The 24,174-nt window shown below is 48.7% G+C and overlaps 1 protein-coding gene across 1 annotated transcript in view; it reads left to right on the forward strand.

The window, feature by feature from the left end:
- The window catches only part of ATCAY (ATCAY kinesin light chain interacting caytaxin), a 33,577-nt gene that overhangs the window by 3,517 nt on the left and 5,886 nt on the right, over positions 1-24,174 (forward strand). Inside the window, exons 3-10 of the mRNA XM_080674875.1 lie at positions 13,283-13,341; positions 13,703-13,924; positions 15,142-15,327; positions 15,635-15,737; positions 16,749-16,880; positions 17,476-17,562; positions 21,325-21,423; positions 22,186-22,221. Of these exons, the coding sequence (XP_080531001.1) occupies positions 13,283-13,341; positions 13,703-13,924; positions 15,142-15,327; positions 15,635-15,737; positions 16,749-16,880; positions 17,476-17,562; positions 21,325-21,423; positions 22,186-22,221 (924 nt within the window). The remainder of the gene's footprint in view (positions 1-13,282; positions 13,342-13,702; positions 13,925-15,141; positions 15,328-15,634; positions 15,738-16,748; positions 16,881-17,475; positions 17,563-21,324; positions 21,424-22,185; positions 22,222-24,174) is intronic.

The following is a 24,174-nucleotide window of genomic DNA, read 5'->3' on the forward strand; positions in this document are numbered from 1 at the left end:
AGTGTATTTTTACCTGCGGCAGTCAGAGGGACTGTGTCATACCCCTGCTTAAACCCCTGGGGCACATGTCCATCCCGCAGAGAATCCGGGGTCCAGCTTCTGCCTGCTTCTTTGAGCTTACTCCCATCACTATCTGTCCCCTTTATGCCCCTCCAGCCCCAGTAGCTTCCTTCCAGTTCCTTACCCGTATCTGGCTGCCTCTGACTTTCAGACTTTGCACTGGCTGTTCCCTCTGCCTGGAACACTCTTTCCCAAACACCCATGTCTCCCTCATCTCCTTCAGGTCTCTGCCCACAGGCCACCTGCTCAGAGAGGACCTCCTGGCCCCTTTATCACCCTCTCCCAACTTTCTGAAGAAGGGCACCCACATCCTAATCACTGAAACCTGAGAATGTTCCCTTAATGGCAAAAGGTACTTTGCAAGTGTGATTAAGTTAAGGATCTTAAAATGAGGAGATGATCCTGGGTTATCCAGGTGGTCCTTATAAGAGGGAGACAGAAGAAGACTTGACTACAGAAGTAGGAGCTATGATGATGGAAGTAACAGATGGGAGTCATGGGAGAAAGGGGCCATGAACCAAGGGATGCAAGCACCTCTGGAAACTGGAAATAGACTCTCCCCTGGAGCCTCCAGAAAAAACTAGCCCTGCTCACACCTTGCCTTTAGCCCAGTGAAACTGATTTCATACTTCTGGCCTCTAGACCAGCCTTGGGCAAACTACAGCCCGCGGGCCAGATCCAGCTGTTCTATCCGGTTCTCTTGCTCTCCCCTCCGCTCCTTTACTTTGAATTTATATTAGTTCACACAAACACTCCATCCATGCTTTTGTTCCGGCCCTCCGGTCCAGTTTAAGAACCCATTGTGGCCCTCGAGTCAAAAAGTTTGCCCACCCCTGCTCTAGAATCATAAGAGAATACATTTGTGTTGGGATAAGCCACTAAGTTTGTGGTAATTTGTTATAGCAGCTGTAAGGAGACCTATACTATCTACTACACTAAACATTTTATATATTTCTCTTTTTTAAAGTCCATTTCCCCCCAAAGGGAACTCCACGAGAGCAGGGGCCTTTGGTTTGACCACTGCTGTATGCCAGCATGAGGACAGAGCCTGGCATACAGTTGGTGCTCAATAGATAGGATGAATGAATGACAGTCACCGGAAGGAATAAAAACAAGTAGGAAGAAAGCCCTGAGCAGCATCCACTGCTGACATGCAAGAACCACCAGGCCTCCCCCACCACCTCTCTCTCTCTCTCTCCCTCTCTCTTTCTGATTTTTCCTCCAGTGAGGCGTTGCTTGTGTAACACAAATCTTCTTCAGCACAGGCTCCCTATTTCATCGGTTGGATACAACCACTCATCTCCCTCCCCCTTTAATGCAAGGACTTCACCCCCAGGAGATGATGACCAAGAGTTAGTTACATAACCATCTGGGAAGGAATAGTCAAAGAGACTGAACATGTTCACCCTGGAAAAGAGACTTTAAAGAGGCTCTCCGGCTCCAGAAATCTGGTGGCAAGGGCACTGAGGGCAGAAACTAGGCTGATGAACAACAGGCATGAAAGGGACGCAGGTTTGAGTCCAACATAAAATATGTGGACTCAAATGGTCCGAGATACACTTTTTACAACTGGTCTCGTTCAAAAGTTAAACGGGCCTGTGGGAGAGGTCCTGAACTCCCTATCGACTGTATCCAGGTGGAAGCTGCGATGTGGAGGGTGTGAGCCCCAGTTGAATTTGAATTTAGGCCTCTCCCGAAGCTAGTCATTTTCAGTCTATATTTTGCACAGGTGTGTGTGGTTCTTTATAGTGAGATGTGCCAGTTCTCAGAAGAGCTGAGGATCTCTTGTCCGCTCAGTACCGTCGTCTGTAGCAATTTGTCTTCAGGAAGAGAAGTATTTTGGGTAAGAGATGCCCACTGCATTAGGGCCAACCTCCTGCCCTTTCACCTTTAGGATGTTCTTTCCTCTCCACATTCCCTCCCATAAGTCTTTCTCTTCCACTCTATAAGATAGGGAGTGCTAATGCCTGGGAAAGGGGTCTCCGGATTTGGCAGTTTGGGCAAATTAAGGATCATTTTCTAGCAAGGAAGTCCTGCTGTAGTTAGAAAGACTCTAGCCCGGCCAGTGTTGCTCAGTGGTTGAGCGTCGACCTATGAACCAGGAGGTCACAGGTTTGTATTCCTGGTCAGGCCACATGCCGGGGTTGCATGTTCGATTCCCCAGTAGGGGGAGTGCAGGAGGCAGCCGATCAATGATGCTCTCTCATCACTGATGTTTCTATCTCTCTCTCCCTCTCCCTTCCTCTCTGAAATCAATAAAAATATATTTTTAAAAATAAAATAAAAAGGCTCCCAAATGGTCAAGAAGTGGCTTTGAGAGCAGTCACCTGCTCCTGTTGTGGGGGAGGGGTCTGTTTCCCATAAAAAGTGGAATCAGATGGGGTGATTGCAGTGGGTTCCTTCCAGCACCAAATGTCCAGGTTCCAATGCGTCTTTGATCAGTCTTAGCATCTCTGGCCTCTGCTGAGACCAAAGCACTCCCGGGTCTGGACTTCGAGAACCTTCTGATTCAAACCCCAACAGGCTTGCTCGGCCACCTTGGGCAACTCTTCAAGCATCTTTGTGCCTCAGTTTTCCTATCTGTAAAATGGGAGCAATCATCCCTGGCTCAGGAAGTTGTGAGAACTCAATGAGGTGTGTGGGGCTGGATGGCTAAGATGGGCTGTCTAAATGATGAAGGCTGCCCAGAATCATTGTCACTCTCAGTATTGTTCCTATTACGTTTTTTAAAAATATATATTTGATTGATTTCAGAGAGGAAGAGAGAGAGATAGAAACATAATGATGAGAGAGAATCAACGATTGGCTGCCTCCTGCACACCTCCACTGGGGATCAAGCCTGAAACCTGGGCATGTGCCCTGACCAGAAATCGAACCATGACCTCCTTGTTCATAGGTCAATGCTCAACCACTGAGCCATGCCAGTCGGGCTTTTCCTATTTGTTTGTATCTTGTTCACTCTAGTACCTTTTTCGACCCCCCTCCCAATATTTTAAAAGATAGCCCCTCTCCAAAGTGTTGTGGAGACAAAAATGGGGCTGATTGCAGTTGCAAATATGAGTTTCAAGTAAGTTTCCCCCAGCTGCAGAGGGTCCCTCTCTCCCTTCAGTAGTTCAGTGTTTGCAAGATAGTGGCCTCGCTGTGCAGCCTTGGGTGGTGAGTGTGCCTTGGCCACGGCTTCTGTCTTCCTCATTCTGGAAGAAATGAGTGCAGCTCCTTGATGCTGCGTCCAGCTGCATTTCAACATAAGCACCTCTGTCTGATGCCAGACAACCCACAATTCTACTCCTTGCAGCTCAGTGAGCCCTTCCCCGGGGCGTCTTCATGCTTCTGGTGGCTGTTGGAGCACTTGCCCTGTGCCCACAGCCCCCTCCTGCTGCCATTGTCTTGCAGTCTCTTCCTTCACTTCCTGCCCTCCTGCAGATCCTTATGGAGTCTGAGGTGAGGGCAGCCTGGGGATTATCTACCTCACTGCCTAGTTTTCTCCTTTAATTCAGTCTAATGATCTGCACCGACTGTACGCCCGGCCCTGTATGAAATGTGGAGAACAAGACAGCCACCCTCAGCCCGGCCGGCGAGGCTCAGTGGTTGAGCGTCGAACCAGGAGGTCACAGTTTGATTCCCCATCAGGGCACATGCCCGGGTTGCAGGCTCGATTCCCAGTATGAGGCATGCAGAAGGCAGCCCATCAATGATTCCCTCTCATCATTGATGTCGCTATCTCTCTCTCCCTCTCCCTTCCCCTCTGAAATCAATAAAATATATTTTTTTAAAAAAAGACATCCACCCTCATAGGGTACTCACAGGTCTGGGGCAGAGACAGGCTGTCCCCTTTACCCTTATAACCCACTGAGAAATTGCAGGTGGGTTCTTGGCCCTTGGAGAGTTCCTGGGTGGGGTCTGAGCAGGTAGAGGCTGAGCATTCCAAGCAGAGAGAGCAACACACGTAAAGACCTTGAGGCCGCAGGAGCAGGATGGGGACTGAAGGAAGACTGAGTGGAGAAACTGAGAACCAGGGTAGAGAAGGGCTTGACCAGGGTCTCATAGCTCAGGAGAGGCAGGTGCAGGTGCAGATGTCTGACTGGTGCATCAGCCAAGTGGCCGTGGGTTCTGCTTGTTTATAAATTTTTATTCTGCTGTAGTCCTGATCTTAACGGAATAGCTAAAAGCAGGAAGCAGCGCTGAGGGAACAGGATGTGCCATGGCACTGGGGCAAGGGAGACCTCAGCCCGGTAAGGAATGCAGGATGAGAGCCCAACTGGGATGAGGTTGGAGGGTTCACAGACGCCACCTTCTGAGGGATGCCCACGTGAGGGATTTTCTAAAAATACATTTTTACTGATTTCGGAGAGGAAGGAGATGGGAGAGAGAGATAGAAACATCAATGAGAGAGAATCATTGATCGGCTGCCTTCTGCCTCCACCCTGGGGATCAATCCTGCAACCCGGGCATGTGCCCGACTGGGAATCCTCCAGGTGAGGGATTTTATTTCACCCTGAAAGGGTGCATGAGTTTCCCAGAGCTGCCATTGCAAAGTACCGCCAACTGGGTGGCTTAAGACACAGAAACTGATTCTTTCCCAGGGTGGAGGCTAGACATCCAAAATCAGGATGTCGGCGGGACCATGCTCCCTCTGAGGCCCTCAGGCTCTAAGGGAGGATCCTTCCTGCCTCTTTCAGCTTCTGTGCCTGCTGGCAATCCTTGGCATTCCTTGGCTTGTGGACACGTCACTTTAACCTCTGCCTCCATCTTCACCTGGCCTTCTCTGAGTGCCTGTATCCACGTTTTCTTCTCCTTATAAGTACATCCCTCATTGGATTCAGGGCCCCCATCGTCCAGTATGACCTCAACTTAATTCCATCTGCAAAGACCCTATTTCCAAACAGGTCACATTCTCAGGCACTGGGGGTTAGTAACTGAGTTACCTTCCTGGGAGGACACCATTAGCCCCCTACAGAAGGATGAAGCCACACCGTGTGCCTTGCATATGCAGGGGCGCCCAACTTTTTCCATGGGCCGCCCATCGCTGAGAGCAAGCTCTACTGAGAGCCACCTGCATCCACCTCGGGTTCATGGCAAGGCTTTTGCTCTGCGTAATTTGAGGTTTTCTTGGGACTTGGGGAAATAACAAAATCTCACCTGCCCTGAAAGCCACAGCTCTGTGGCCCGGCAGGGTGTGTATTTGCTCTGCCTTTGTCAGAAGCCGTGGCCTTTCCTCCAAGGAGTCCAGAGTCCTGTTGAGTCAGCTTCTCCAGTTCTCCAGCATAAGCTGGAACATTTATTGAATATCCATTGCATTCTATGGGCTGTGCCAGGCACCTCAGCCTCATGACCTCCTTCCACTCCCAGGACAGCACCTCCCTTGGGGCCTGCCTTTCTCCCCACCCACATCCTCCATCCACTCTCCCTTCCCCACTGCTCTCTCTGCTCCTGACACCCTGGTCTGCTTTCTGATCTGTTCCTACAATTCACCAAGCTTATTCGGCCTCAGGGTACTCGCACCTGCTGTGCCTTCCATCAGAATGCCCTTTCTTCAGTCTTCCCATGATGCCAGCCTCTCGCCTTCAGTCTCCACTCAAAAGTCACCTGCTCGCCCTACCCAGTTTGGCTCAGTGGACAGAGCACCAGCCTGCGGACTGAAGGGTCCTGGGTTCAATTCTGGTCAAGGGCACATACCTCGGTTGCAGGCTCCTCCCCAGCCCGGCCCTGATGGGGGCTTGTGCAGGAGGCAACCCACTGATGTGTTTCTCTCACATCGATATTTCTCTCTGTCTTTCTCCCTCTCTTCCACTCTCTCTAAAAATCAATGGAAAAATATCCTCGGGTGAGGATTAGCAACAACAAAAAAGTCACCTGTGCAAAGAAGCCTTCCCTGGCCACCCCTGTTTGCACCCTCCCCCCTCCTCCTTCATCTTGCTTATTTTCCTTGTTGGAACTATCTGCTTTATTCATCTGTTTATTTACTTGATTATCATCTTCCTTCCCTTTTGTATCAATCAATGTTCTTAAGAAAAAATCACAGAACCAGTTGGTTTTCATTACATATATAATACATATTTGTATGGTTGTATTTATTGTTGTATATATTATTAATTAATATATACTATTATTGTGTTTATTTATATTATGCATGTACAATTATACATATAAGTATGTATATTTTATTCATAATATAGATATGTTTTAATATATTATTTTGTATATATGATTGTGGATAGTATATATATGATTTATTCCAAGGAATTGTCTTGCTCAATTGTACGGTTGTCAAGTCTAAAATCCATAGGGCAGGCTGGAAACTCAGGCTGGATTCGATGCTGCAGTTCTTTTTATTTTTTTTTTTAACATATTTTTTAAATTGATTTCAGAAAGGAAGGGAGAGGGAGAGAGAGCTAGAAACATCAATGATGAGAGAGAATCATTGGTCGGCTGCCTCCTGCATGCCCTCTACTGGGGATCAAGCCTGAAACCCAGGCATGTGCCCTGACCAGGAATCGAACTGTGACCTCCTGGGTTCATAGGTTGATGCTCAACCACTGAGCCATGCAAGAATTCCTTCTTCCTCAGGAAAACCTCAGGCCTTTCAGTTGCATTGTTGAGGATAGTCTCTTACTTAATGTCCACGGATTATAGATTTGAACTACATCTACCTCATACCTTCCCAGCAACACCTAGACTAGCATTTGATCAGATAACTGGGTGCTAGAGCTTGGCCACGTTGGCAGAAAGCTCCTCACAATCCCCCCGCCCCCAAACTGTGTGTTACCATCTGAGCCCTGTACATTTCCCAGAGCCCAAGCACCTAAGAGATTTGTGAAATTAGGGAGCGGTAGGTACTCGCCTTATTCTCATTTTACTGACAAGGAAAACTTAGCCGCAGAGCGCTGGAGAGCTGCAGAGCGGATGTCTGCTTCCAGCCCTCTCAGACATGCCCACCGTTTTACTCAGCTCCTTGGTTTCCTAGTCCGAGTCGCTGAGCAGTTGGACGCTTTCCTCACCTTGACATTTGGGCTAGATCGGTGGCCAAGTAGGATCTTCATGCACCGTCCAGGGTTGGGAGGCTGAATCACATCCTGATGAGAACTGAAGACGGTGCTGGCTGCACAACAGTGCAGTTTCCTGTCAGGAGGAGTGGGTGGCCAAACAGGGCTCCCTGCTCAGCGGAGGGGAGATGCTCCCCAGGCCAGAGGGCTGCTTCCCTATTGTCCTCCCTCGGGTTGATGCGCATGTGCTGACTGGGCACAAGGGGGCAGTAAAGGGCAATGACTGGAATTAGCTCTGCCAGCTTCATTTCAATCCCAAGGGGGTCCTCTAGCCCAGACTCAGTTTCCTCTTCTGTGAAATTGGCTTCTGCCTGCATCATATGGCTGCTGTGAGGAGCAAAGGAGATCATGCCCTGCACATTCCAACCTGGCACAGAGCGAATGCCCTGTCCGTGGGGTAAGTTATGATTCTAGCTGATTCCAGAACAGGAATTGCGGCCTCAGACATTGCAGGGTGCCGGGCAGGCAGCGTAAATGAGAGAAGGAGCTGGAAGAAAATTCTAACACCCAGCTGAACAGGAGAGACGGACATGTAAGGGCAGATCTGATTCAAGAAAAGACAAAGCTAGAATTTTTGTGTCAGATCTCTGATTTAACAGCAAATTTAAAGTTTTTAAATTCTGTGTGGGCTGGATGGAACTGGGGTTGGTGCCTCTGCCATCAGTCTGCAATTTGGGGCCACCTTGCACATGGCAGTGTGCTTCCTGTACTCCAGGACCCTGGACCTAGTCATGAGTCAGCAGCCCTGCCCCTCCCCCATGTTGAGAGCAAGAGGAACAGAGCAGTGCATACATTAAATGCCTCTTTAAAACCTTCTTCTGACTTTATTAAAAGCTTGCCTTTATTTAAAAACACACACACACAAAAAAAACACACAAACAAACAGTTGAGCCCGGCTGGCAGGGCTCGGCGGTTGAGCATCGACCTATGAACCAAAAAGTTACGGTTCGATTCCCGGTCAGGGCACATGCCCAGTGTGGGGCATGCAGGAGGCAGCCGATCAATGATTCTCTCTCATCACTGATGTTTCTATATCTCCCTTCCTCCCTGAAATCAATTAAAAATATTTTTTAAAAAGTTGAGGTGAAATTCACATAACATAAAATTAACCTTTTTAAATGCACGAATTAGTGGCATTTGGTGCACTCACATATTGTGCAATCATCACTTCTGTCTAGTTCCAAAACATTTCTATCACCCCAAGAAGGAGCCCTGTCCCCCTTAACAGTCGCCCCACACACACACCTTCCCCCGGCCCCTGGCAACCACTAACCCACTTTCTGTCTCTAGGTGTGCCTGTTCTGAACATTTCACATAAACGAATCACATACTAGGTGGCCTTTGTGCCTGTCGTCTCTAACGTAGCATAAAGTTTTCGAGGTTCATTCATGTTGTAGCATGAGTCAGTGCTTCCTTCCTTTTCATGGCTGCATAATATTCCATTGTATGGCTGGGTCACACTTTGTTTATTCATTCATTGACTGATAGCTATATAGGTTGTTCCCACTTTTTAGCTATTGTGAATCATGCTACTGTGAACATTCGAGTGTGGGTTTTTGTGTGGACGGATGTCTTCGTTTTCTTAGGGCCTCAGCTCTATTTTTGACCTCCAGGAGAGCAAGGCAACATCTGATTCATCCTTTACCTCCAAAACCCATCAAAGCACCTGGAAGGGAGTGGTTACTCAAAGAACATTCAATGCGTGGTGAATGGGGAAAGGTGGGAGGGAGGAAAAGGAAGAAGCATGGGTAGGTCCCACCCTGCAAAGGGTACCAGATCCTCCCCAACAAGGAATGGAGGCGAGGGATAAAGGGTTTTTGAAAAGGAAAGGAAAGAGCATTCTACCGTCCTTCCCAATCTAAACAGCCCCCTTTCAGTTGAAGTGGCAGAAATGAATGAAGGCTGTAGTGCTTCCCAGAGTCCGCACGCCCCACAGCTGGAGTCACGGACAGCCCCATGCACTCTGCAAATCCTCTGGCCTGGAATTGAACAGGTCCCCGGGGAGCACAGGACCTGGAGCTTGTGGGTGAAGCTCAGACAGTCAGAGCTGTTGCTCCAAAAAACAGTCTGGTCATTCCCAGAGAGACAGGTCTTATTCCGCACATTTGTGCTCCACCAAGCCTTAAAGGGGCACAAATGCATAGGTGGCAGCATTCTTTAAAATTGCTTTTTCTGTATATAATGAATCCTAAAGATCCCACCAAAAAACTACTAGCACTGATAGATAAATTCAGTAAAGTAACAGAATACAAAATAAATATCCAGAAATCTGTTGCACTTTTATATACCACCAATGAACCATCAGAAAGGCAAATTAAGAAAACAATCACATTTACAATTGCATACAAAAATGCCTAGGAATGAAATTAACCAAGGACGTAAAAGACCTGTTTTTGGAAAATTATAAGGTGCTGAACAAATAAATTAAAGAAGATACAAATAAATGGAAGCACATGCCATGCTCGTGGGCATTGTTAAAATGTCCACACTACCCATAGCAATCTATAGATTCAACTCAAATCCTATCAAAATACCAATAATATATTTCACAGAACTAGAACAAATAATCAAAAAATTTGTATGAAATCACAAAAGACCCCGAATAGCCACAGCAATCTTGAGACAGAACAACATTTGAGGAATCACACTACCTGATATCAAACTATACTGCAAGGCATAGTAATCAACACAGCATGGTACTGGCATGAAAACAGACATGTAGGAACATGAATAGAGAGCCCAGAAATAAACCCACTCATACGTGCTTAATTAATATTTGACAAAGGAGGCAAGAACATACAATGAAGTTAAGGCAGTCTATTCAATAAAATGGTGTTCAGTTCATTGGACAGATGGAGGCAAAGAAATGAAACTAGCCTACTTTCTTATACCATATACTAGTACAAGAATAAGCTCAAAATGGACTAACGACTATATGTAAAACTCAAAACCATAAAAATCCTAGAAGAAAATATAGGCAGTAAAATCTTTGACATTTCTATCTTTTTAAAAAATATATTTTATTTTTATTTTCGGGCATTTCTCTTAGTAATACTTTTTCTGATCTACCTCCTCAAGCTAGGGAAACAAAAGAAAAAATAAACAAATGGGACTACTTCAAACTAAAAAGCTTTGCAAAAGAAATCATCAACAAAACAAAAAGACAATCCACTGAATGGGAGAACATATTCACCAAGGATACATCTGATAAGGGGTTAATTTATTTTTTTTAATTAATTTTTTTTTTAAAAAAAAAAAACCTCATACAACGCAACACCAAAAAAACAACCAACCTCATTAAAAAATAGGTAAAGGACCTGAATTGACACGACTCCAAAAAGGACATACAGATGGCCAATAGACAAATGAAAAGATGCTCAACATCACTAAGCAGCGAAATACAAATTAAAATCACAAGGAAATATCACCTCACACCTGTCAGAATGGCTATCATCAATAAAACAACAAGCAATAGCCGAAACCGGTTTGGCTCAGTGGATAGAGCATCGGCCTGTGGACTGAAGGGTCCCGGGTTCGATTCTGGTCAAGGGCATGTACCTTGGTTGCGGGCACATCCTCAGTGGGAGGTGTGTAGGAGGCAGCTGATCGATGTTTCTCTCTCATCGATGTTTCTAGCTCTCTATACCTCTTCTCCCTTCCTCTCTGTAAAATATCAATAAAATATATTTAAAAACAAAACAAAACAAAACAAAAAAACAACAAGCAATAAGTCTTGGCAAGGACGTGGAGAAAAGGGAACCCTTGTGCACTGTTGCTGGGAAGCCACCTTGTACAGCCACTATGGGAAACAGAATGGAGGGCCCTCAATAAATTACAAGTAGATGGCCCAGCGATTCCACTTCTGGGTATGTATCTGAAGAAACCCAAAACATGAATTTGAAAGAATATATGCACTCCTATATTATTTACAGTAGCCAAGGTATGGAAGCAACTTAAGGGGCCATTAACAGACAAGTAGATAAAAAAGTAGTGGTGTATATATATATATATATATATATATATATATATATATATATATATGTATATATATATATAATGGGACATTACTTGGCCATAAAAAAGAATGAAATCTTACCATTTGCGACAGCATGGATGGACCTAGAGGACATGACGCCAAGTGAAAGAAGTACGTCAGAAAAAGACAAATACCATGGGATTTCACTTGTATGTGGAATCTAATGAACAATATAAAGGAATAAATAGAACAGAAACAGACTCATAGATACAGAGAACAGACGGATGGATGCCAGAGGGGGGTGGGTGGGGGGCTGGGTGAAAAGGGGGAAGGTATTGAGAAGTACATACTGGTACTTACAAAACAGTCATAGGGATGCAAAGTGCAGCATAGGAAGACCAGTCAGTAAAATTACAATAACTATGTCCGGTGCCAGGTGGGTACTAGAAATAGCAGAAGAACACTCTGTGAACCACTGTCTAACCACTATGCCGTGCACCTGAAACTAACACAAAACAATATTAAATGTGACTGTGCTTGAAAAATAAATAAACAAATACTTTTTAGAAGTTTTCTATTTACAGAAAAGTTGCACAAATAGTACAGAAAGTTTCCATATACCCCACACCCAGTTTCTCCTATGATTAACATTTAAAAATTTTTTTAAATATATTTTATTGATTTTTTACAGAGAGGAAGGGGGGGGATAGAGAGTTAGAAACATCAATGAGAGAGAAATATCGATCAGCTGCCTCCTTCACACCCCCCACTGGGGATGTGCCCGCAACCAAGGTACATGCCCTTGACCGGAATCGAACCTGGGACCCTTCAGTCCGCAGGCCGACGCTCTATCCACTGAGCCAAACCAGTTAGGACTATGATTAACATTTTAAATCAGGCTGGTACTTTGGTTACAATGAGTGGACCAACGTTGATACATGATTCATGACTTAAGTCCACAGTTTATTCAGATCCGTAGTCCTTTTCTCCTAATATCCTTTCTCTGCCCAGAAGCCCACCCAGGATCCCATGTAACATTTAGTCCTCACATCTCCATAGGCCCCTCTGGGCTGTGACATTTTCTCAGACTTTCCTGGTGTTGGGTGACTTTGACAGTTTTGAGGAGGACAGGTCAGGGATTTTGTAGAATATCCCTAAATTGGGAGTTTGTCTGGTGTTTTTCTCATGATTAGACCAGGGTGATGGGTTCTGAGAGGAAGACCCCACAGTGAAGGGCCCTTCTCATCCCATCATATCCAGGGTCATGTGTCAGCAAGACTTATCACTGCTGCCCTAGCCTGTTTGGCTCAGTGGATAGAGCGTTGGCCTACGGACTGAAGGGTCCCTTGTTCGATTCCAGTCAAGGGCGCATGCCTGGGTTGTGGGCTCGATCCCCAGTAGGGGGTGTGCAGGAGGCAGCCAATCAATGACTCTCATCATTGATGTTTCTACCTCTCTCTCCCTTACTCTTCCTCTCGAAATCAATAAAAATATATATTAAAAAAAAGACTTAATCACTGTTGACGTTGACCTGAGCCCTTGCCTGAGGGTGTTGGTCAGGTGTCTCCACTGCAGGGTGACTCTCCCCTGCTCATGCTGTCCTCTTTGGAAAGAAGTCACTCTGTCCAGCCCACATGAAAGAGCAGGGAGTTAGTCTCCATCTCCTGAGGGCAGAGTATCTACATACATTATTTGGAATTTTTCTGTGTAGCTAAGTTGTCTCTTCTCCCCTATAGTTGTTTATTCAGTCATTTCTTTAGACCCATATGGTCTCATGGACATTTTATTTTACATTTTGGCTTACAATCCAAATAATTGTCCCAGCGTTGGCCGTGGAGAGCCCTTTCGGTGGACTGCTATGTCCATTGGATAACTTCTTGCTGCATCTAAACTCTGCAGTCACCCCATGAAGAATGTTGCTTATATCCCAGAGAGTGTAAAACTGTGTGACCCCGGACGGACGAGACCCTCCCTCTCGGCTTTGGCTTTCCCTAGTGGAAAGACACTATACATTATGTTCTCTGCAGGGAGCCCTCCGGCCCTGGGGCTCTCTGATTCTCTGTGCTGATGCACAGATGCGTTTTGTGCCAACAATTCCCAGAGCTAAAAAGGTGCTGTTGTTGTTGTTGTTGTCTGAACTCCATGCTCCGGTTGCGGATTTTCGGTGCCTGGTGATGGATGCCCCCCCTGGCTGGGTTCACAGGCCACTCCGGGAAGAGACGGGGATGGACGCGCTTGGCAGCCCAGCAGAAGACACATCCTGTGAGTTTCCACACATGCAGAAAGGGGTGCTCTGCCCAAGACTGTAGAAATGTCCGAGGCTGTGACTCCTAAGTGGCATGTCAGGAAAGGGGTTGTTCTGCTCCGAGGCCTGCCAGGAAAGCAGCTGTGGTGGGCAAGACACACGTGGGCACCGTCATGAAGTCGGCACAGTGGTGTTGCTGAGTGTCCTTGAGCTGGTTACCCACCCGCTCTGTGCTTCCAGTGTCTCATTTACTAAATACGGGTAGTGAGCCTACCACACAACAGGGTGCAGCTCCCACCAGGTCAGGAAGTGGAGAGGAGGAAAAAGAAAGAAAAAGCCCCTGTTTTGTTTTGTTTCTGTTTTCCTGTTTCCCCACAGCCCCTCCCAACACGCTGAACTTCAACGGAGCCCACCGCAAGCGAAAGACACTGGTCGCCCCGGAGATCAACATCTCCCTGGACCAGAGCGAGGGCTCCCTGCTGTCAGATGACTTCTTGGACACCCCCGATGACCTGGACATCAACGTGGATGACATCGAGACCCCCGATGAGACGGACTCGCTGGAGTTCCTGGGGAATGGCAATGAGCTGGAGTGGGAAGGTGAGTGAGCTCGAGGTTTGCTCATGGCACCTACCTGGCCCCACATCGCACTCAGCAGCCCTACTGGCTTCCGGGGCCAGCTCAGTAGAGCAATTCCTCCATCACTACAGGCTCAGGTAGGCAGGTACCCCAACTCAGGGCTCACGGGACACCCCCAAATCCACCTGCCCCTGCAATGCCATGCATGTTTTCCTTGTAAACCTGGGTTTTCAGGGGGACATTGTTCTCAAAGCTGACAGAGACCAAAAGAAAGTGCCTCCAACTGACCTCATGCGTGTTTGCGGGGCATTTGCTCAGGAGCAGCTCTCAACTGCGACGTGGGGTGTGGAGGGAATACGGCAGGAAGAGAGGGTGCCCGCCTGCACGCACGCTGGTCAGAGACAGACGCTGGGTAATGAAAGAAAGGAGCGTGAGGTCATAGCAGCTGGCCGTCAGTGCTGTGAGCAACTCAGGGGAGGTGAAGGCCTAGGGCAGGGGTCTCACCTGAGGGGTGATTCTGCGCCCCCCCCCCCCCCCGCAAAGAACACTTGGCAATGTCTGTAAGTGCTCAGGGTGAGACCCCCTGAGCTGGGGTAACTGGGTGTGGGGGACTCCTCTGGAAGGGTGGTCAGAGCAGGTCTCGCTGGGGAGGTGTTAGCTGATCTGACATTTCAAGACAAAAGCACAGGTCAGGTCAGAAAGACTGCGACGTGGCGGCCATGGGGACGGAATGAGAGCCGAGCCTGCTGGGAGGGTGTGGAATATAAAGGGAGGAAGGAGCCAATGGTGATGCCTGGGCATGATGGGGGCCTGAGCAGCTGGGAATATGGCTGAGTCACTTCCTGAGGCAGGAAGCCTGCAGGGCGAAAGTGGGAAAGAGGTGGATGTTTTAAGAGTGGGCTGAGCAGGAACGATGCCCAGAGAGGGGAAGAAGGCGTGCAAGGTCACACAGCAAGGCGTTCACAGACATGAGCTCTCCCCAGGTTGGCTGCCTGACACCCACCCTGGGCACCTTCCTGTATGCCGCGCGGCTTGAAAAAAGTTATTTGGGTGTGACTTTCTGATTACCAGGTCCCTCATTTTTCCCCACAGCCTCAGGCTAACACTGTTGGTGAGTGAAGTAGAGCATATGTGTTTTGCCTGTGACCTGGGGAGAGAGGTGGGGGCTCTGCGGCCATGGGCAGCAGAGGGAGCAGGAGAGGCTGGGACGAGACATCAAACTCAGGCGTCCCTTCCAGATGACACCCCCGTGGCCGCTGCCAAGAACATGCCCGGGGCCAGCGCCGATCTGTTTGGGGACGGCACGGCGGAGGAGGGCAGTGCTGCCAACGGGCGCCTGTGGCGGACAGTGATCATCGGAGAACAAGAGCATCGAATTGACCTGCACATGATCCGGCCCTACATGAGGGTGGTGACCCACGGAGGTGAGGCCACACCCCTGGGGCCCCCTCCTGACTCCAGCTGGGCAACTGGAGTCAGTGGCCCTCTCTGAACCCCGGTCTCTTCAGGAGCCACGGGGAAGCTGAGCTCTCGTCTCTGGGTGGGTGGGGGTGAAACTTGCATGAGGATGAGACCTGGGTGCCGGGTGCACAGGGGGGTGCCTAGGAGGATGGCTGGCGTTCCCTACCAAAGGCAGAGACAGGTCAGGGGCATGGGGCGGCTCAGAGCTTGGAGCTCAGCGAGGGCTCTGCCCATCTCTGCCTGGGCCACTCACTGGCTGCCTCCCCCCAGGGTACTATGGCGAAGGTCTCAGTGCCATCATCGTCTTTGCTGCCTGCTTCCTCCCAGACAGCAGCTCTCCCGACTACCACTACCTCATGGAGCACCTCTTCCTGTAAGTGGCCGCCGGCTGCACCCCAGCCACCAGCGTGCCTGAGGGTCCCGGCAGTGGGCTGGACCAGGCTGTGAGAGCCACGTTGGGAGGGATCCAGCAGACCTGGATCTGAGTTCCCTGCTCACCCACTGGGCCTCCTGGGTGCAATCATGATCGTCATCGTCACTGTCATGTATTGAGTACTCACTATGCGGCAGCCACAAGGCCACGTGCTGCATACGTGATAACGCATTTCATCCTCACCATAACCCTGCGGGGTAGGCGCCTCCCACTCGACAGAGGCAGAGTCTGAGGCACAGACAGTAAGTCACTTGCCCAAGGACACACAGGTACCGTTTCATTATGACGGAGACAGATAATACATGTAAAGCACTGGGCAGATGACAGGCAGAGCTCAGTAAGTCATGATTACTCACTATCGTTATTAGGAAGATTTCCTTCTTACACAGCAGGACTTGGGTGCCAGGTGGGCCAGAGGATGAGGAGGGACCTGTGGAAGGTCAGAATGGGAAGTGGCCTGAGAGACCAGGGAGCCCTGGTCCCCCAATTACAGATGGGAAAGGAGAGGCTGAGAGAGAGGAAAGGATTTTTCTGAAATCCCTCAGAGAGAGATAGAGCCAGGAGGGACCCCAGGTCCTTAACATCTGGTGCCGTGAACTACCCACTGTGGGTGCCTGTTCCTCAGCTATATCTGGGGCTATTGAGACCCATCCCCAGAATTAGTGGAGATAGTAAGTGAAGTCATGCATATAAAGCATGGCACATAGTAAGTGCTCAATTCAATAGTAACTACTCTGCTCATTATACTCACTGACACAAATTTGGGGTGGGCTAGTGTTCATCACATCCACCCCACCTGGAGTGTGCTGGGACAGCCAACAATTCCTGAACAGGTGTGGCTGGCACAGCTGGGGCAGGGGGTAGCAAAGGGAGCACGTGCCACAGGACCTGGGCATTTCTAACTCAGGATCGCTCTCACTGGGTTGTCTGTCCTCTGTGCCCCATGACCAGGTACGTCATCAGCAGTCTGGAACTCCTGGTGGCAGAGGATTACATGATTGTGTACCTGAATGGTGCCACCCCCCGGCGGAGGATGCCCGGCATCAGCTGGCTGAAGAAGTGTTACCAGATGATCGACAGAAGGTGAAGGGGAAGGGTGGGGCTCGCCTCTGCTGCAAGGGGACCGGAGCAGGGCTGGTTCAAGAGGGAGAATCGGGGGCCCTGAGGGAGCATCTGCTCCATGCTCCCCCAGCTTCTAGTGGTCGCTGGCAATCCTTGGTGCCCCTTGCTTTGTAGATGCCTCACCCCAATCTCTACCTTCATCTCCACATGGCATCTCCCCGAGTGTGTGTCTGTGTCTTAAATTTCCTCTTTTTACAAGGACACCACTAATCATGTATTAGAGGCCCACCCTGCTCTGGTCTGACCTCACCTGAAATCATTCCATCTGCAAAGACCCTGTTTTCCAAATAGTGTCCCATTCTCACCTAGGGGTTATGAATTTGGGAGCGGGGGAGGGGGATGCAATTCAACATGGCAAATTAAAATTGCTCAGACTCTAATTTAGGAGAGGGACAGCTCTGCCACTTGCAAACCCCACCAAGGGGCTTAGCTATACCGAGACTCTGCCTTCTCCCTGCAAAGTGGTGGCGCCTCCAGGGAGTATGGAGGAGGCAGCCCCTCCCTCCCCAGGGCTTGCCCCAGGAGCCCATCTTGCTTCTTCTGCCTTCCCACGCAGATTACGGAAAAACCTGAAGTCCTTAATCATCGTCCACCCGTCCTGGTTCATTCGCACTGTGCTGGCCATCTCCCGCCCTTTCATCAGGTGAGATTGTTACCTGCGTCCAGATACCAGCGTGGGTTGTGTCTTTTATTTTTAATCTGCATTTCCCAGCTTCTCTATGCTAAATGCGTATTATTAATTTACACACTTTTCAATCACAGGTATTGCTATTAAGCAACAAACACGAGAAAAATAATAATCAGCTCTCCCATGTTGAATGTTGGATACCTTTTATCATTTAACCCTGAGACGCTGATGTAATCATGTACATTTCATGGATGAGGAAACTGAGGCTCAGAAAGGTCAAGGCACTCACCCAGAGTCACACAGCAAGGTCACTAGCCACCCACACTCCCCCAGAAGGGAGCCCAGCTCCATTCACTCCAGAATTTGTGGGGGAGCTATTAGGGTGCCAAGAGGGTCTGACCTTCTCCTGGCCAATAATTCAAAGAACCAACACGTGAATCCCCGCTTGGGATCGATGATTGACCAAAAGGACTCACAGGACTCAGAAAAGGTGTTATACCCATGGTTCCGGTTTATTACCGCGAAAGGATGAAGATTAAAATTGGCAAAGGAAACGGGTGCATATGGGAGTCTAGGAGAAACCGGAAATGAGCTTCAGGTTAGCCCCTCCCAGTTGTGCCAAAAGCCCTTATTCTCCCAGCAAGCACATGTGACAATTAGGAAGCTCGCCTCGGTGTCCAGGGTTTTTCCGGGGCTGAGCCACATGGGAACGGAGCACCAGGTGGCCGAACTCACTCGGTCTTCAGCGACTCCAGAGATCAAATTGACATTACATGGCTCAAGGCCCCCAGCATAAACCACACCATTAGCACAGACTACACGGCAGGATTTGAGGCCCCAGGTAACCTAAGATACTTACCAGGCAGAGCAATTCTGAGCTTATAGCTGATCTCCCACGAGTACCAAGAGCCAGTTCTTTCTTTGCAATGTGCAGGGTTTGGGTCCTCCAGGCCTGCTGGGCTCGCCCTCAGCTGCACAATATAGAAGCACCTGGAAAAACAGAGCAAGGAAAACCAAATTTGGCGTGTTACATGCCCTAGTCAATCACATACAAACTGAATGTACATTTCACTTAATATCATGCCAAACATTGAATTGAGTGAAGATCCTTCTTCATTTCCACATTCCCAACTAAGAATCTGTGATGCATTTAAGAGTCGGGCCCAGTCCGGCCAGCGTGGCTCAGTGGTTGAGCATGGACCTAGGAACCAGGTGGTCATGGTTCAATTCCTAGTCAGGGCACATGCCCAGGTTGTGGGCTCAGTCCCCAGTGTGGGGCGTGCAGGAGGCAGCCGCTGATCCATGATTCCCTCTCATCATGGATGTTTCTATCTCTCTCTCTCCCTCTCCCTTCCTCTCTGAAATTTTAAAAAAAAGAAAGAAAGAAAGAGTCAGGCCCATACTTTGCCTTAAAGGATTTGCAAGGAGGCAACTTCAGGTGCTCTGTGCTCAAGGACTGAGTGAAAGCAGGTGAATAATACACTAACTATGGATCATTTGTGCTAATGATGAACCCACTGGGCAAATCGGAACTGCATTCTGGCCTCAATGTCCCATCATCCAAGGCAGATCATTCATTCACTCTTGGTTACTATTCCCATGGCAAATTTTGAGGATCTTGTTTTGAGTTTTCAAAGAAAAAAGAGGGGAGAGGGGAGGGAAATGAACTTCTCCTTTTAAGAGCTGAGGAAAGCCAAAACCGGTTTGGCTCAGTGGATAGAGCGTCGGCCTGCGGACTGAAAGGTCCCAGGTTCGATTCCGGTCAAGGGCATGTAACTTGGTTGCGGGCACATCCCCAATAGGAGGTGTGCAAGAGGCAGCTGATCGATGTTTCTCTCTCATCGATGTTTCTGACTATCTATCACTCTTCCTTCCTCTCTGTAAAAAATCAATAAAATATTTAAAAAAAAGAGCTGAGGAAAGTGGCCCTGGCCAGTGTGGCCCAGTTGGTTGGACATGATCTGGGGCACTAAAAGGTTGCAGGCTTGATTCCTGGTCAGGGCCCGGGTTTCGGACTGGATCCCCAGAAAGGCATGCAGGAGGCAGCCAATCTATACTCTCACATCAATGTTTCTCTCTCCCTCTTCCTTCCTCTCTCTAAAAGTCAATTTTAAAAATCTATAACAGAAAAGCTGAGGAAAATGGAGACCAATTCTGACCTGCAATCCAACCCTGAGGTTCTGTGATTGTATCTCCAAAACAGCTGCGTGTTCCATGCTAATCGAAGGCTGGGGATGTGCTGCCACTGAACTGGAATTCTCCCCCGTGACAGCGCTCACCCCCCTCCCCCGCCCCAACATGAGACAGAAAGCTCAGCTCACAGGCAGACAGCAGAGATTCGGGTATCTGTTTCCAGTGATGGGCATGGTGGGTGGGACCACACCCTCATGATGTAAGTTTTGCCTGTATTTATAGACCAGCACTCAGAGCAGCAGGTGTTGGCTCTGAGCACCACAAAGAAATCCTTCCTCACAAATCCAATCAGTCCGCCCTGAGCCTGTGGAACCCGGGCATATTCAGGCACAGAGCAGATAACCCCAGGGAGACAGGTGGGGACACAATTCCTGCCCGGGTCTGAGATTCACTCTCTACCTATTCACCCTTTACCCTTCTGTCACACCAACTGGAGGGAGGCCTTGTGCTGTGAGAATAATTTTTTTAATAAAGAAATGCATTTGAACTGCACAAAAGCAGTTGGCATTGTTCATTTCAGTACATAAAGCTGCTTTGTGACTCCCCATGGGAAAACTCTGTCTTTCCCAATCAGTTACCATTGGCCTCTGCGAAGAAACTGCTTTATTTTCCCCTTATGGGCACTGTGAGCTGCATAACTCACCACTGAATGCCAGAAACCTTGAGCTGAATTTTTGTCTAATCTCTAAAAATATATATAAATCTTTTTTTTAAACATATTTTTATTGATTTCAGAGAGGAAGGAAGAGGGAGAGAGAGATAGAAACATCAATGATGAGAGAGAATCATTGATTGGCTGCCTCCTGCACGCCCCCCACTGGGGATCAAGCCACAACCCGAAACCTGGGCATGTGCCCTTGACCGGAATCAAACCTGGGACCCTTCAGTCCGCAGGCTGACGCTCTATCCACTGAACCAAACCAGCTGGGGCTGTTTTCTTCTTTATTGTACTGTTGTATTCTCTTGGCCTTACATCTCACATTGTTAAAATTTTTTCCTTTCCCTTGAAAAAGGTGTATTTTACATATCGCCAAAACTAGATTTAAGTTGAAAAAATATTTTTTAATAACCGTGAGTTCAAAGCAGCGTGCTGGTGACAAAGCACAGCCTGGTCCAGACAGCCTGAGTCCGGGTTTGGACAGGATGAAGCCATTCATCCCGAAAGGATGGAGGGTGACTCAGCAGTCCCACGTGTGCCTTTCTGTGCCCAGATGACATCTAGTGTTGTCCCCAGCAGGAACGAGAGTGCCAGGAAAGCATTCTTGGGAAAATGAACGCAGAGGAGCAATTCTTAGGGTGGATGGAGAGAATACTTAGTCTATTAGAGCCTCTTGCCTCTTTGCTTCCTTTAAACAAGTGCCTCAGCTTAGTGGGGATCAGGGTCAGGACCCTCCTCCTCTTGCCAGGGAAACCCCAGGCCTTGCTCTGTCCACCCCACTAGGGTAGAGAGTGGAGACTGGCATTGGGTGGGGAGGGAGATTTGAGCGTAGGTGCTTAGGGCATCCTCGAATTGGGTTATGCGTGCCACCCTGTCTGCCATCGCTCCTTCTGGCTCTGGGTAACCACATCTTCTCCACCTGGCAGCGTCAAATTCATCAACAAGATCCAGTATGTGCACAGCTTGGAAGAGCTGGAGCAACTCATCCCCATGGAACATGTGCAGATCCCAGACTGCGTGCTACAGTAAGTGTCCCCATGCCCTGTGAGTGCCCCCACCTGCATCCTCAACGCCCCCAGGCTCCTCAGGTTCCCACTCAGCTGCCCAAGAACCAGGCGTGAGCGGGAGAGCAGCAGGACAGAGGGAATCAGTGAAACAAACACGTGTGAAATTAGGAAGTACAGTGGGCCTGGGGACCTAGTGTGGGGCAGGGCCAGCAAGCCACAGCCCACAGCTTGTTTTTATAAATAAAGTTTTATTGGCACACAGCCACACCCATTTATTAACAGATGGCCTAGGGCTGTTTTCAAGCTACAACTGAATTGAGTTGGTGCAACCAAGACTGGCCAGCAAAGCTGAAAATAGTTACTCTCTGGCCCTTTACAGAAATACTTTGCCCTAATGGAGGGATGTGTAGACCAACGCACGTCAGTGAGTGTGTTACTTTATCCAACAGTGGTTTGCGAGAACGACTCAGAACTCAGCAAAGCTGCTATGCTGACACTTGCTTTGAGGGAGTGTGTTCAATGATTGTTGTTCAATTACTGGGTCAGGCCAAATGTCTGCTGAGTCGCATTGACACCAGATGCTGGAATACATCAACAATACAGATACTCCCTGCCCTGGGGGGCTTGCAAAGCAGCTGCAGGAAACATGGAAAGGCAGCAGGTTGTCAGCTGCGGCTGTACTTTCGGCTCTGAAGCCTGGTTTATGTGCAGAACTCCCTGGGCAGTGTGTGGACAGGGAAGGAGGGCTGTGTCTGACAGGCTGCTCCTCCTCTCTTCCAGGTATGAAGAGGAAAGGCTCAAGGCCAGGAGAGAAAGGTCTGTGCAGAGTGGCCCTGTCCGGGCTGGGTAGGGGCTGGCGCTGAGCTGGGCCTGCATGTGGGGAGCAGTCAAAGGCTTTGGCTCTGCAGGGACCAAGGTCACACTAGAGGCCCTGCACTTCTCACAAGAATTTGGAGTCAGACCCGAGTTCAAATCCAGATTTCCCTACTGAGTCACAAAATGACATTAGGCAAATAAAAAGTTCACAGTGACCTTGGGGGTTACGTGAAAAATCAGGAGCAGTGTAGACCACTTGCAAAAGTGGTGGGCTCATGGTAATCTACACTAATAAAAGAGTAACATGCTAATTGACTGTACCTTCGTGGCACCCACCAGCCAATCAGGAGTGAGTATGCAAATTACCCAACAAAGATGTTGGGTTAATTTGCATATGTAGGCACAACGACGACGACACAAGCATACCACCCCGCCCCCAGCCTCTCCGGGCCTCTGGGCAGTGTGGGAAGGCGGGAAGGCGGCTCCAGCCAGAGTGAAGGCAATGCTGGCAGCCAGGGGAAGGAAGGTCCATTCTTGCACAAATCTTCGTGTATCGGGCCTCTAGTCATGATGATATATATTTAGGTCTCCCTTTACAGAGGAAACACAAGCCCCACACTCACCACAACAGACCCAGACATGCCCATTTAATATCTTATTGGCTCACTTTTCATTAATAAGATCCAGTATGTCACAGACCTTCAAGACTATTCTGGTCCCACCCAATTATAGAGCCCTTACTTAGCCCATCACCTGGATACTTTCACACCCTTGCCCCTCAAAAGCCAGGCAGGCCCAGGATACTAACAGCATCTTATAGCCCGGGTATGTGAGGCTCAGAGAGGCAAGGTACCTGCTCATGGCCACACAGCAAATCTGTGAGAGAGTTGGGGCTTTCAACAGGTGGAAAGCATGTATCATTGCCTGGCTCTGTGCTAGAATCCAGGGACACAGAGGCGACTAAGAGTGATTCCTGGTCCAGAAGTTCTTTAAATGGCAAAAAAGGGGGACACCTCACCCAGTGAGGAAAGCAGGTCCTGGAGACAGGGCAGAGTGATGTTGGCAGATGAGACACATCATGAGCAAAAGTATGCTGGCTTCACACAGCGTCATTTAATAATGGCAGAGGGCAGCATAGAGGAGGTGAGGCTGGAGGGCGGGTGGGGCTCACCATCCCTTGCCATTCGGGGATTTTTCCTCACTCCTCTCCTAGCTCTTCTCTCCTTCCTTCCGTCTTCCTTCCTTCCTCCTTCCCTTTCTTCATTCATCCTGTCATTTTTTTTTTTTAATTTTGTACTTGTAGTAAAACTCACATAATGTAAAATTCACCATTTTAACCATTTTTAAGAGTGCCGCTCAGGGGCACTAAGTACATTCACATTGTTGTGCAAACATAACCACCATCCATCTCCCAAACTTTATCTTCCAAACTGATACTCTGTCCCCATTAAACACTAACTTCTCCCCCAGCCCCGGCCCCCATTATCGACTTTGTCTCCATGGATCTGACTCCTCTGGGGACCTCACACAGGGGAGTCATACTGTTTCCCACACTGGCTGCACCATTTACCTTCCCACCAGCAGTGCACAGAGTTCCAGTTCACATCCTTGTCATGACTTGTTACTTTCTGTTTTTATGAGAGTAAGCATCTTAATGGGCATGAAGTGGTAATATCTCTTTCCTTTTTCTTTTTCTTTCCTCCTCCCTCCCGCCCTCCCTCTCCCTTCCTCTCTCCCTCTCTCCCTTCCCCCTCCCCTCTCTCTCTCTCTCAGTTGTACTCCTCCTACCTGCCAAGCTTTAGCCATGAACAGGAATAGAGACTAACACAAACAGGACACCCACCTTCTGGCATCGTAGCACAGGGGAGCCAGCATCCATGGAGCACATGCATAGATGCCTCTGGGGGATACGCTGAGATAAATGCTCAGAAGGAATGGTTCAGGGTATTTCCC

Source organism: Plecotus auritus, assembly GCF_963455305.1.
Source record: "Plecotus auritus genome assembly, chromosome: 6".
Classification (NCBI taxonomy): domain Eukaryota; kingdom Metazoa; phylum Chordata; class Mammalia; order Chiroptera; family Vespertilionidae; genus Plecotus; species Plecotus auritus.